At 35.3% G+C, this 15,520-nt stretch overlaps 1 protein-coding gene across 1 annotated transcript in view; it reads right to left on the bottom strand.

The window, feature by feature from the left end:
* The window catches only part of LOC123551141 (transportin-3-like), a 39,313-nt gene that overhangs the window by 21,338 nt on the left and 2,455 nt on the right, over positions 1–15,520 (bottom strand). Inside the window, 9 exon segments of the mRNA XM_053542073.1 lie at positions 185–285; positions 1,733–1,807; positions 2,348–2,488; positions 2,894–2,986; positions 3,461–3,524; positions 4,338–4,411; positions 8,992–9,063; positions 10,099–10,140; positions 10,606–10,695. Coding sequence (XP_053398048.1) covers positions 185–285; positions 1,733–1,807; positions 2,348–2,488; positions 2,894–2,986; positions 3,461–3,524; positions 4,338–4,411; positions 8,992–9,063; positions 10,099–10,140; positions 10,606–10,695 — 752 coding nt within the window.

Here is a 15,520-nt window from a genome sequence, read left to right as displayed (position 1 = left end):
TCTATGATTCAGAAGTGGATGACAAAGTTAATGACTTCATATATATTGCCTTTATAGATAATCCCGGAAAATATCCAGTCTTGTTCTGTGGTTTTGGGGATCAGATCCATGATCTTTCAATTCATACTTTTGTTCTCTACCTACTAAACCAACAGTACAGACACCATAAGTAAATCACACGTACTTGTCTATATCCTCCTCAGCCACAGACTGATGGAATGCCTCTGTTAGTTCTAATACAGATATAAACAAAGCTTGTGCCATAGCTGGATGTGCATCTAGATCCTGAAAAACAAGCACATGTTAGCCGTGCCATGGGAAAACCAACATAGTGGCTTTGCGACCAGCATGGATCCAGACCAGCCTGCGCATCCACGCAGTCTGGTCAGGATCCATGCTGTTCGCTTTCAAAGCCTATTGCAATTAGAGAAACTGTTAGCGAACAGCATGGATCATGACCAGACTGCGCAGATGCGCAGGCTGGTCTGGATCCATACTGGTCGCAAAGCCACTATGTTGGTTTTCTCATGGCCTGGCTCATGTATTAAATCCAAAAGAACAGCATCATAAGTATTTGAAATTAACTGAGCCCTAAACATTCATCTAATCAATATAAAACAGGAGTACCAAGCTGTAACAATACACACATGTCACAGCTACTTATTAAGCAGACTATATAAAGCCCATAAGCATTGTGACCAAATAGTATATGTACTACACTGATAAGAGTGGATATTGTCAATTTTCAGTGATTCAAGGGTGACAACTCCATAACCACAAGGTCATTAAACATGGCTATCATATTATACCAATGATAACCAAGCTTGGTTAACATTGGGTAAAAACTGTTCAAACTGCTCAAGAAAATGAGCTTTCGAAATTTACATTTTTTCAAAAGCCATAGCTCAAAACACCTGGAGAATACAGTTGGTTTTCAAACATTGCCATGATATCATGCCCATGAACATTGTGAACAAGGTCGAGGAATACTCAATAAAAAAAAAAACTGCACAAATTAGAGAGCAGATAACTTTTGTGACAGCCACTTTCTGCAACAGTTGTTCTCAGAAGACACTAAACTATATACCATACACTGTGGCCTCGTAGAAGCATCAGCCCTGGGTAGGCAGGTGGGAGGTTTGTATCCCACTGGGAGCCATTTGAATGTGGCTGGTTGGTAAGCCTACAGCTAGTTAAAGAATGGTTACTAACTGCCTTCCTGACTAATGCCTGGCATTAAAAGATAGGATTCAAGACATAAATGTCAGGCCAAAAATGTGTCTCTAAGTCAAAATGGCTAACTCTTTCAAAATGAGTGACACTACAAATAAACATACACTTTACTTTACATAACAATCATTAATTAAATCATTTTTTTTTGTTGGGTTTAACGTCACACCGACACAATTATAGGTCATATGGGGACTTTCTAACTGATGGTTAAAGAAAACCCCAGATGCCCCTTCTTGCATTATTTCATCACCAGCGGGCACCTGGGTAGAACCACCGACCTTCCGTAGCCAACTGGATGGCTTCCTCACATGAAGAATTCAACGCCCCGAGTGAGACTCGAACCCACATCTGTAAGGGACAAGTGATTTGAAGCCAGCACAGGTCCCACAAGTTTTGAAAAGGCATGACCTTTTGACCTACATGATAAATTCCTAAAATTAGAACTGCAGAATAATAGCCCCTCAAAGATCATTTTCATCTGACAGTAAGGTATACTTACCTCCACACAGTAGAGAGCATTACACACACAATCAGTTGCAGCTTCATGCAGTCCAGTGCTACATTCTTTTGATACCTGGAATCAAAGTAACTTTACTTAGACAGGTTCATTTCATAGCTCACTGGCTCGTAATAAATTATACTGATAATCGTGACAGATTTTCTACACACTTGATAAAGGTTCAGACCCAAGATCTATGCCAAAGAGAACATTTTTTTTTTCAATATATTACAGTTAATCTGCCCTGTTTTGGTCATTCACACTAAATGGCATTGTTTTAAATACATGCATATATTTGACAAGTCTCTTTTGCCCTGTGGAATACATTTTTTTTCTGTAATGCCTGGTTCGATACAGCTTTTAATTTCTCACATTTAATTTTTACATGAAGCAAATTGGAGACATAAATTTCGACCCCCTAAAGTCACTGTAACTGAAGTTTGTGACAAAACAATTTTTTAGGACCTGTAAAACCTGGACAAGATACTGTTGAAAAGCAGTGTAGAAATGAAGGTAAAACAAGTATGTTTTCTTTGCCACTCTATGAAGGATGTACAATATAACTAACAAACTTTCCACTTCTATTAACAAGGTAGAGATGAAGCGAGACCTTACCATAGCTTTAAATGGAGCTGCAAAGAGTGGTGACTGGACCACAGATTCTGGTATAGCATCAATGTTGTACCAGCTACTGAGACACTTCAATACCTTTGTATGTATTTGAATATCTGTAGACATGTTTTCTAGACATACACCCTGAAAACAAAAGTGGCCACAGTTTTACAAATTCTTGCGCAAAGTTGAAAATCAAAGACACAAACTATTCAAATAGTATTCAATACTCATTCATACTCAGCAAAAAGAACATACATTATAATTTGTGGACTTCTTTTTTTTTATTTCTTCTAGCCAATATAATACATACAAACACAACATCTGCATTTTTTTATCAGTCTTGTAAATGCAGAAACTGTGTGGAAATCATAGCAATTTTAAATCACAATTCTTCATTGTTTATTTTCATATTAGATTACAGAAAATCTTTCATAAATTAAATATTTAAGAAATTAAAAAAACAAGTATTTAAGAAATTCAAAAATTACCTCCTATAATCAAAAGAAGTAGCATTCTTAATTGACCAGATATATATGTAAAGGTTACCAAGAGATGAAGTACAACTTGTGATGAAGACTTGAGTTCATCAATCACATCCTGCCGTCGGTTAGCGCCAAGTCGTAGTGAACGGCTATTAATCTGGAACAACAAAACAGTGTATCAAGCTTACTTATAAATAAAAAAATATGTACATGATGCGACTTTTCTATTAAAATTTTAAGAAAATCTAAGCGAGTCATGTTATATTTTTTACGATATATTTATAAATATACATAAATCCATACAATGGAAGCATAGAATTTAGCATAGTAGATTTGAAGATGTACTTAAAGTTGTGGATGATGGCCAGACTAAATACATCCAATGATCCTCAAAGATCACGATGACTGCTTCGTACTCAGGTGAGCTAAAAAGTCACCTGTGAGTCAAAAGTCCCAGAAGAGCTAAAAATACTTGTGTTACTTAAAGCCTGCAAGGAAGATGTGATGTAAATCAGTCAGTTACAACTTACAATAAAATGTTCATGTCCATATTATAATTTATGTTTAACTTTTTTATATTTGAGCAAGAATTTGGAAGCAAGAAGATCGCAATAGTAAAATGGAGCTTTACCTCTTCCGGTAAAACTATTAAAACTTCAAGTAAAAATGGAAGCTGTGCTTGATTGGAACCAAATCTGAAATATAAATGTTATGTCAAAATGAACAACAGTACATAACAAATGAATGTGGTTTTTTATAGTATATACATAAATTTTGTTTTATACAGTATTGTATCTACATATACTTTGATTTACAGTTAAGGTCGCATGGTGACTTTCCAGCCTTAACGCTTAACCTGTTAAATTTCTATAATGAACTTGCCCTTCTTTCAATTTGGACAGTACCATTAACTGTTGAAAGGGGTGCATACCAAAAATATACTGACTGATTAGCAAACAAAGCAGATTATGATCAGACTGCATGGATGTGAAGGCTGATCATGAGCTACACTGGTGGCAAAAGCAGACCAAGTCGTGTCCAGCATGATAAGGGTTAAATGATGTAAGCTGTCCCTTTAATCAATATAATTTCAGGCGAAGGCAGACACCTGTCCAGAACCACAACCTCTGCAAGCAAGCTGGATGGCTTCCTCAAATGAACTCCAGTATGCCTCAAACCTATGAAAGTGAAAGACTTGACTCCCAAACATGGCTTATGTTCTCCTCTGAGTTTTTTTTTCAAAACAAAGACGTCCCTTTGGAAGTAATATGTTCCCATTCTCTGTCTGAAGAGATAATAACAGTTACCTGTCAAGATAAGTCTTGTCTAGTTCAAAATGTAAAATGTCAACTTTCTTATCTGAACACCATTAATTAAACAAAATACCATCAAAAAAATCAAGGCTAACGTAGGCCTCACTGTATCTCAACGAGCACTCATGAGGGTCACAAATTTATGTATCAGACATATTGCACTTTCCCATACTAAAGCAAATTTACCCTACTTACTTTTGAACTAGGTCTTGAACGGGATTTTTCCATGTTATCATCTGCAAGGCCAGGTCAGCCAGGGCCAAACTCAACTATCAAAATAAGAACATATTATTTTATTATTTTTAAAATAATTCATATAACCTTTTGATTCTGCTACATGTACCTCAAAAATAAGATATTCCTTTGTTAAACTGTTTATATATATGTTAAAAAGAATTAGTACTATACAAGACTAAACAATTTTACTAGATTTTCAGACTGTATTTCTCAGCAGAGTTAAGTTTTAAATGTATGTGATGCAACAACTTATGATACAGTCCAGATTATTTTATGTGACCTTCAGCGGGAACTTTAAACAAGAGGGTCAAGGTGGCCCTAGGTCGCTCACCTGAGAAACACACCATAACACATAACAGTGTAAACATGTTTGACCTAGTGATTTCATGGAAACAAATATTCTGACCAATTTTCATTAAGACTGGACCAAAAATGTGGTCTCTTAAGTGTAAACAAGCATTTTCTGCAATTTGACCTAGTGACCTAGTTTTTGAGCAAAGATGATCTACATTGGAATTTGACCTAGATTTGATCAAGGCAATCATTCTGACTGAATTTCATCAACATCAACTGAAAAATACAACCTCTATCGCACACAAAATTTTTTCTTTCATTTGTCCTAGCGGACCCCGGATGACCCACATTCAAACTTGACCTTAATTTCATCAAGGCTATCATTCTGACCAAATTTCATGAAGATCAATTGAGAAATACAGTTTTTATTGCATACACAAGGTTTTCTTTGATTTGACCTAGTGACCTAGTTTTTGACCACAGATGACCCTTATTCTAGCTTGACCTAGATTTCGTCATGGCAATCATTTGGACTAAATTTTATGAATATCCAGTGTAAAATGCAGCCCCTATTGCATACCCAAAGTTTGTCTTTAATTACCCGGATGACCTAGTTTTTGACCCTAGATGACCCATATTCAACAGTGTTCGACAAATTTATAATTTTACTGGTAGCCCACTGGGCTACCAGATTTTTTTTCTGGTAGCCCAGCATTTTCTTATAGTTGCCCAGAAAATTAACCATGAAAGTACTAACTTGCTCTATCCGTACCCGACTTATTGAGATGTGAGAATAAGATGGGTCTTTAACAATATTTTGTTAATAACAGAAATCTAAAAACACAAAGATAAACATTTCATTCTCTTTAATCATAATATAGAAATACAAGCTGAAGTTAATACAACATCTTATTAACCCTTAGTCTGCTGCAGGCGAATTTAACAGCCTTTGCAAACAGCTTGGAACCAGATCAGACGCCGATTAAATCGGCGTCTGATCAGGTTCCAAGCTGTTTGCTACTCTGACAATATTTCTTCCAATTTTGGAGCAAATTGAATGAACTTTACAATTTTAGCAGACGACATTTCCAGCAGACGACAATTTATCTAGCATGCTAAAGGTTAAAGAAACATTTTTACACAAGTATCTCTTAGTTTACAACCTCAAAGTCTTAAAATATTAAAATTGTAAATTTCTGTCAGTATTGAGATGAACTTGTGTACTTATACTTTCTATACTGGTAATCACAAATAATTTGTATTAGATGTTCACAAAATGTATTTAAATTGCAAGTCACTGTCAATCTTCACAGGTGGCAGTATCATTGACTGGTCACCCCTTCCCCACCCTAAGACCCCTGATACCACCCTGAAAAAATTTCTGACATTCTCAGGTGTTACTTAATATCCCCACCCTACAAGACCCCTGATACAATCATGAAAAAAAATTTCAACTATCGAAAAATTTTTGTAGTTTGATAGTTGAAAAAAAAGTTCAGGGTTGTATCAGGGGTCTTGTAGGGTGGGGATATTAAGGCATCGCCACAGTCACAACTCAGTATCAGTTCATATTTTCAGTCAAAGTATTTTTCTCTTGAAAATTGCACTAAAGCCTTAACAGCTGGTCAAATTATCATCAACATAAGAAGCATATGATGATTTATAGTACATATGCCGCTTGTAAAATATTTGAGTCTCGTTTAGACCGAAAATTTACCCCAAAATATTGAAATTTTATGTGCAGTAGAACTCCAATATAAAAAATATTACAAAGACAAAATTTAGTTAATTTCATAGTACAATATGTATACTGCAAACTCCTACGGACTTTTGTCGAAATTGTTCCTGGTTATTGCATTAGACACAAAAAGACAACCCCATGTAAATTTAATTTAAAATGTTGTTTGTACATGCATTACTGACCACAGGTAGCCAGGTAAACCTATACATAATCCTATAATATCACCTGTTTATATACATGTAAATTATGTGTGAACAGATAACACAAATTGGATAAATTGATGGTGTTGGGATTTTTGTGTATAATTCAGTAATCAGGTAAAATTTCAAAATAATTTCTGAAGACTTTATTCTTCACGGTCTGCTTTACAATTGGCTGTAATTATCTTTGAAATGTATTGAATATATATTGAGTTTGACTGCAGATAAAACTGCAAAATTTTGTCATAGAAAAATATCGAATAAAGGCATAATACAGGTAGTGAAATGCACATCCTTCTACTTGCATATGTTCACACAGATATTTAAAACATAATTATGACAAATTTATTGACTTTATTGTTACCACTTAGTCATCTTTTATTTTTATGAAAATTTGCATGTAAAATGTTGAGTCAAATGGCTGCCACTGTAGGCGATGCCTTAAGGAACACCTGAGAATGTCAGAATTTTTTTCAGGGTGGCATCAGGGGTCTTAGGGTGGGGAAGGGGTGACCAATCTGATTGGTGATTGGCAATCAATGATACTGCCACCTGTGTCAATATTGAGATCAACTTGGGTACTTGTACATTCTATAAACATTCATTAATCTCTAGTTAAATGTTCACATAATCATGAAATGGTATTAACCAAAGAAATCGGCATTATACAAAAGACTCGTGTAGTAAATTGACAGTTTTTATGTTTTACGTGTTTTTCGCACATGCTGACAGACATGTTACTAATGACTCATTTTACGCTGGTTCCCAGCCTTTGAACTGTCGAAGCAGTGAAAGCGTGGTACCTATCATAATCAGTCGTCGGTAATGTACGAGAGGATCCGATTGAATTTAGAGATTTTGACTGGTACATCGGTCATAATTAACTATCATTAAATCGGTCTACTTTGATTAGTCGAGCGGAGACCAGTCCACGATAGTTTGCATATTTGATATTCGTAGGCGGAGACTGCTTCTGCGGCCACCGTTGAAATTATCGATAAATGGGCGGGGTTAAACTAATAGCACGGTTTACGACCTGTTAATCAGTACACATGGAAAGTTGTTTATTGCAAGTTATAATCGAGTAAACGACCGGATGTTGATTATTTTGTTGGGGAGTTTTGTAAAATATACAATAACCGGGCTACTGATGCTTCAAATTTATGGTTGCCCGGCGGGCTTCCGCCGTTATTTCTGGTAGCCCGCGGGCTCCGGGCAATTGATTTGTCGAACACTGATTCAAACTCCACCTATATTTCATACAGACAAACATTCCGATTAAATTTCATGAAGATCCGATGTAAAATGCAGCCCCTATCGCATACACAAGGTTTTTCTTTGATTAAATATAGTGACCTAGTTTTTGACCCTGGATGAACCATATTCGAAATTGACCTAGATTTCACCAAAGTAATCATTCTGACCAAAATTCATGAAGATCAATTGAAAAATACAGCCTCTATCGCATACACAAGGTTTTTCTTTGATTTGACCTAGTGCTCTAATTTTTGATCCTAGATGACCCATTTTTGAACTTGGCCTAGACTTCATCAAGGTTATCAATCTGACAAAATCTCATGAAGATCAGTTAAAGAATACAGCCTCTATCGCATACACAAGGTTTTTCTTTGATTTGACCTAGTGACCTACTTTTTGATCCCAGATAACCCATTTTTGAACTTGGCCTAGATTTCATAAAGGTATTCATTCTGACCAAAATTCATGAAGATCAATTGAAAAATACAACCCCTATTGCATACATAAGGTTTTCCTTTGATCTGACCTAGTGACCTAGTTTTTGACCCCAGATGACCCATCTTCGAACTAGATTTCATCAAGGAAATCATTCTGACCAAAATTCATGAAGATCAGTTGAAAAATGCAGCCCCTATCGCATACACAAGCCAAATGTTGACGGACGACAAACGACAGACAGATGCCGGACATCCAGCGATCACAGCATTGCTCAGGTGAGCTAAAAGGTCACATATGACAGGGGGTCTTTTAATAGCTTCACACTGTATCGTATATGACAACAACCTGGGTATTTTACATTGTGAAAACTTCAAGAAAGAACTTAATACTAATGCAATGTGGAAAACATTCCATCGTTCGATACATTTTTCAAAACATCTTAAACTATGATCAAATATATATTCCCATATGGGATCTAAAATGAACATAACCTTGTAAACTTCACCCACTATGCAACTGTGCTAGTTTTGTGAGTGCCAGCAGTGGAGCTTGAACCTTCCCTAACCAAATCAACAAGTCATCATCAGCTGTTCTATCTGCCTTATATGTACAAGCTAAATGTGAATTAATAAACTGCCCGAAGAATCTACCAAATTGTTTATATTACCACACAATAACATACCTGTGTAACAATGACATGGTTTGTTTCTCCGGTAACTTTGCCTGCATGTTCCAACAGTGAATCTCTCAATGACTGAAATCAAAATTTCTTTTATTAATAAAACAATTAATTCAACATGTAAGTAGAGATATGTAAGACTTCAATGCCAATTCTAATTACAACAGCTGTCTACAAGACAGTCAGCTTGAAATTTCTAACCTGAAAAACCACCACAAATTAGCAAGACATATATAAATGTATTTCATTACAATTTATCATAAACTGAAATTCTATCCTGGCAACAATACCAACTTGCATGCAAAACTTCAAACAAGTTTTCTCAGTCAAATATGGGCCATTTATAAATTTGAACAAATTTTAACAAAGAGTTCTACAAACTTGCATGCAAAACTTCAAGTTTTCTCAATCAAATATGGGCCATTTATAAACTTGAACAAATTTTAACCAAGAGTTCTCTAACATGGGCATGTTATGATGTAAGTATGTCTAATGAGAAGAATGTCCTAAATGCTACCGAGATACTGCTTGCAATACTTTTAACCTAATTTTCTAAACTGAAAAAGGGCCATAATTCACATTAAATCCAAACAAATATTATTTAACTTGGCTAATATGGCTATTTCAGTAGGTGTGAGAAAATTTTGATTTTAACAATTTTAGGTAATTCAATGGATATAGCTCAAAAGAGTGACTGGGAGTAACCAGCTGGTAAACAAACTTAGCAGAGACATTATGCCAATAAACCCTGTGGCCCATTTACATTGTAAGTGAACTCAAGATTCCACGGGTCTATAACAATGACTCAGCCATAGTAAAATTTATAATTTAATTTGTCATATGCCATAATTTTGCACTGGGAAAAATACATGACTTTGGCCATAAAACTGGCATTAACTACTTCTATCTTTTATTAACTTTAGAATAATACACTTGAAAAAAATCCATGTTATGGAAAACGTGGATCAATCAGCGTACCGCTATTCATTATATTTAAACATTTTTTTCACAATGTGGAGAAGAATTTACAGAACAGTCATTGTTTACAAAATTCAAACGCAATGTAGTCTTTGTTTTATAATTCATCGACTATTACGATTCATTTCTTACCTGATGGACATTTGCTGGAAGTTCATGGAAGGCATACTGAATCTGAAGTAAGAAAATGAATAACTGTTTGAGAATAGGTACAGACAACGGCCAAAAGCCTATTGACAACTTTAAGCAAGAAAACCTTGATAAAAAAATTAGTGACTCAAAAATCAGAGTGAATTTACTGTAAAATACTGTAAGCTGTATTTGAGAGGCTAAGCTTGGATATTAAAACTCAGAGCTGACATTATACCATGTACAAATGAAGTTAGTCCAAAAGTTGTAAAACCTAAGGAACTTATTATAACGATACTGTCAGTTCTGCAGGGATTTATTTTCAAAATAACTGACAGGAAATAACCCAAAAAGTAAATCCATCATGAAAATTTCACATTTTATCAACTCCCTTGTGTATTTTTTTCAAAGGTAATCACTGTATTTTTAAAATACAGCTGTTTAAATCTTACACAATAAAACATCAACATGGGTGATAATAAACCAAATTTTTATTCGTAAGTAACACACCTTTGTTCTCATGGTCTGAGCAGCAAAATAGCAAGCTTCAAGACTTTGGTGCAAGGTCAACAACTGGTCTGCAACCTGCCATGCGTGTACCTGTAATCATAAATCAGATAATGTAGTCAATATCCCTGTTTTTACCTTCAGACATCCCCAGCTGAACATCCCAGCTTCAAACTTGAAAGGTCAGGGCCTCTGTGGTTGAGTGGTTAAGGTCAATGACTTCAAATCACTTGCCCTTTATCAATTTGGGTTGACTCAGGGTGTAGAATTCTCCATATGAGGAAGCCATCCAGCTGGCTAACGGAAGGTTGGTGGTACTACCCAGGTACCCACTCATGAAGAAATAATGCACGAAGGGGCACCTGGGGTCTCCCTCTACCATCAAGGCTGGAAAGTCGCCATATGAACTATAACTGTATCGATGCGACGTTAAACCCAACAAAATAAATAAAATTAATTTATTGATCAATGTGTAAAAGTTAATTGATAAACAATGCGTAGAAAAACAGCCTATTATTAGTTTCATTATTGTCACCTACCTATCGTTGTACCCCTCTGTATAGTGCTTATTAATTGTTGATACAAACAAGATAATACTTATTGAAAGGTTTGTTGGTTCAATAATTAGAAGAAATCAATTGGAGAATTGAAAATCGTTCCATTTCAGGGCTTCAATTTCATGGAGTCAGGACTGCCTAACATTCAGATTTTGGAGTCCCTCTTAAATTTTCTTGGGAGTCCTACGTAGCATCACTTTGTACAATGATCTTCAAAATCATCATCATCATAATCACTGCTATTATCATCATGTCTAATTGGTAGAGAACAATGTGTTAATTAACAGAATTTAGAGAAAGGACCATTAGAATGATTAGAAAACATTATATTTAACAAAAAATATTTCATTGTTTTATCATACGTATAGCAACAGTCAGCATTTTATTAAAATCAACAGACTTACCATTGTTCAGCTACATACTGAAAATCCACTTTTAATAAGTTTTATATAAAAAAAAATCTAAAAGTACATTTTACTTGGGAGTAGAATTATGTCAAATTACGTCATTCACCTGACAATACCCAACCAGTTAACTTTCATTCCCACATCAAAGAAAATCAATAAGGCCATCCTTAAAAAATTGTTTGTTTGCAGTAACGCAACCCAGAATTTTTAGTGTGAGTAGGTAGGTAGGGATTTTTTTTTTTTTTTGTATGCTAATTGTACAACACCTGCATTTTCTTTTTAACCCTCTGGTTTATACACCTTCTGGGTACTAACACTTCTCTGTAGAATGCTAACTTGATTGTAACATATCTGCAAGGGTGGTAGTTTTCACATAGTATGAATACTAATATTACTAGTAATATCACCTTTTTAATAACAATAAAAACAACAGATAGCCTGACACCAGTCAGAAACAGAGCTTATTATCTCCATATGAACTTAAAAATTTAAGATTATCAATATATTAAACAAAAATAATTGGCCAGACCTTTTGAATGTCCTTGCACTGGCTAGGGTAATAAAAAAACATTACATTCCTTAGGATTCAGCATTGAAGTACACAGCAAAATCTTTGATATTTCAATACCCTGTAGACCTGAGTCTGATTACTAGCACCACACTCCTTCAAAGCCTATGTATCATGTAATTTTAAGACAATACTTAATTGTTTTACATTGTTTACTCAGTTAATATTTTAGGGAGAAGTCATTTCTTCCTCAGCTAAGATTATGGAGAAGTGGAGAGATTTTAGGGAGAGGTGGAGTGATTTTAGGGAAACGCGGAAAGATTATTAATAGCGCCATGACATGCAAGTTGAAAATGGAACTAAATATACTTATCAATGTAAACCTAATTTCTTATCCTTGTGAATCTAATGTGATTAAACTGCAAATTAAAGTTTTTTTCACTCCTGCAATGATTGCCTTAACCAAGAAAAGCCTAATCTGAATATGAATACAATTAAAAAAAGCTAGGTTAATTCCATATCAGCAAAAAATAAATCAAGCTTCCAGTGCTAATGCATTCAAAGTCAAAACACAAAAACCCATAGAAGCATTTCACAGTCACTTCTTGAATTAAATACATGTCAATAGCAGTGACATCACTATGACATCACACATAATACACGTCTTCTTTGATCTGCTAGTGTCTTCTTTGATCTGCTACTGTCGGCACACATTAAAAGAAACAGTTGTCAAACAGATTAAACCCTATGGGCGGCGGTTACCGCCAAAATTAATAAATATACAATCCATTCATAAACAAGTCAGTCATTGCATTTCAACGCCATCTAGTCTAAAACTCTATCCCGTCCAATAACTTTGCATTCGACGCATTGTATTTTGAAACCATTTAACACAAAACTTCATTCCATCCATCTAAACATGGAACGATGCATTGAAAAACTTGTTGCGATGCACCGTGCTATGAAATCATCCAACAAAAGATGATAACATCCAGCTCAATGTGAAGCCGTCTAACACAATGTGAAGACGTTTAACTCAACATGAGTTTGTGCAGTGTAAAATGAAACGATTCATTAAAGCTTGGCGCCGTCTAATGCATACTGAAACCGTGTTGTGTGATCTGGAGCGGCGTATCAAAATTTGATGCCATGCAGCCAAATGTGAAGCCATTTAACGAAACACGAGTACGTGCATTGTAAAAGGTTAAAAAGACTATTAGTTCATAAGTTTTCCCTTTTACAAATACAGATTCTGGATCAGTTTTACATAAGAATATCTTAAAATTTGTCCTAAAACCGACCCTGTGGTAAAATTCTAACATTTAATTTGACACTGTTCCTGCGATTTATCTGACTTATTTTCGTGAAACATCTTTCTTCTTAGTTTAAGCTTTGTGAGAAGAATGCTTCGTGAAACAGACTCAGTAATAGAAATAATAATGACAAAATTAACAAACACTAAAAATCTCTCGAGTTAATTATTAATGATATATTATCAATGTAAGCATGTTTATGTCTTTAGACAGTACGTCTAAATTACATGTATTTCACTGCAGAGTTCATGTTTGTTTGTTTGTTGTTTTTTCGGGGGTGGTGGTGTGTGTGTGGGGGGGGGGGGGGGGGGGGGGGGGGGAAGAGTGGAAGATCTTATGCCATTTTAAACAATATTTCATTTAAGGTGGACAGTCTATGGATCTATATTTATAACAGGGCAAACTTATGAACTGATAGTCTTATTAACCTTTTACAATGCACGTACTCGTGTTTCGTTAAACGGCTTCATATTTGGCTGCATGGCATCAAATTTTGATACGCCACTCCAAATCACACAACATGGAATGTATTAGTATGCATTAGACGGCTCCAAGTTTTAATGAATCGTTTCATTTTACACTGCGCGAACTCATGTTGCGTTAAACGTCTTCACATTGGATTGCATGGCATCAAGTTATTATACACCGCTCTTAATTACACAAAGCGGTTTCAATATGCATTAGATGGCGTCAAGTTGTAATAAATCATTTCATTTTACACTGCACGTACTCATGTTGTGTTAGACGGCTTCACATTGAGCTGGATGTTATCATCTTTTGTTGGATGATTTCATAGTACGGTGCATCGCAACAAGTTTTTCAATGCATCGTTCCATGTTTAGATGGACGGAATGAAGTTTTGTGGTAAATGGTTTCAAAATACAATGCGTTGAATGCAAATTTATTGGACGGGATGGAGTTTTAGACTAGACGGCGTTGAAATACACTGCACTGACTGACATGTTTATGAATGGATTGTATATTTACTAATTTTGGCGGTAACCGCCGCCCATAATACCCAGTTTCTGATGGCAGGTGTCAAAAATTTGCATGAATTTCAGTTACATTACTTAAGTCACAGAAAGTTTCAGTAATAATAACTATATTTCTAAAGTCTGGGTTTTGAAAAATAGGTAAAAGTGGACCCATGGAAATTTAATTTCAGGCAAATAGGAAAATCTAGAAATGTAAACATTATGGATTTCTTTCGCTTGTTTTAGTCATTGCATTGAAAGGATGTTTAACTTTTATAAATAAATTTTCAGATAAGAAAATTTTGTTTGTCTAATATTTTTTAACGTTTATTGTGCTCTTTCCAAGTGACTTGTGCAGTGTCACTGCAGTTTTATCCTCGGGGCAGATTAAAAAGATTATGCAACGACAAAAGATCGAAACTAAAATTATTATTAATTTTGTTTGCAAAATTGTTTGAGAAATTATGACAGAATGATATCCAAGAATTTATCTATCCCAGATGTTTTACGTACGAGAAAAATCATTATTTTACAAATCTAAAACTCGGTTAAATACGTCTGCAGTATTGCACAGATAACACTATGTACCAAGATTTGTCCATGTGGAATTTTCTAAACAACTTTTTGCATGAATTTTTGTAGTATATCAGGAAATCGGCAGGGCGTTCGGTAGACCCGAGGTTCTGGGTTTTCACTCACACTTATCGAGAAAAACTCGTATTTGACCCGCACAAAAAAATTCCCCGTGCGTCGGCTTGACCCGAGGAAATTTTCTTTTATGCGTCTCGAGTTCGAAAGAACTGCACCTTGTCAATCAAAATCCCGGTGAATTCGAATATTGTTCGCCGCCATAAGCGGAAGTATGGCAGTAGGCGGAGCTTGGTATATTAATCAGCTTCTAGCAGATGTCAATCATGCCACGCGCCGACTGACATGTGGGCTTCTCGCGGTTTGTATTTGGTACAATAATGTCCGTCATTGCCAAAGGTATTTATTGATCAATGTGTAAAAGTTAATTGATAAACAATGCATAGAAAAGCAGCCTATTATCCTATTTGTGTCACTTGTTTATTAGCGGTTTACAGAAAGCGTAACATTCACATATTTTGTTTCTTATCGGTCATATCGATCATTCATGTAGTTGAACCTCAACGAACAC

Source organism: Mercenaria mercenaria, chromosome 4 (genome assembly GCF_021730395.1).
Source record: "Mercenaria mercenaria strain notata chromosome 4, MADL_Memer_1, whole genome shotgun sequence".
Classification (NCBI taxonomy): Eukaryota; Metazoa; Mollusca; class Bivalvia; order Venerida; family Veneridae; genus Mercenaria; species Mercenaria mercenaria.
Note: the sequence above shows the minus strand (reverse complement) of the source record. Positions and strands in the feature narration are given on the sequence as shown.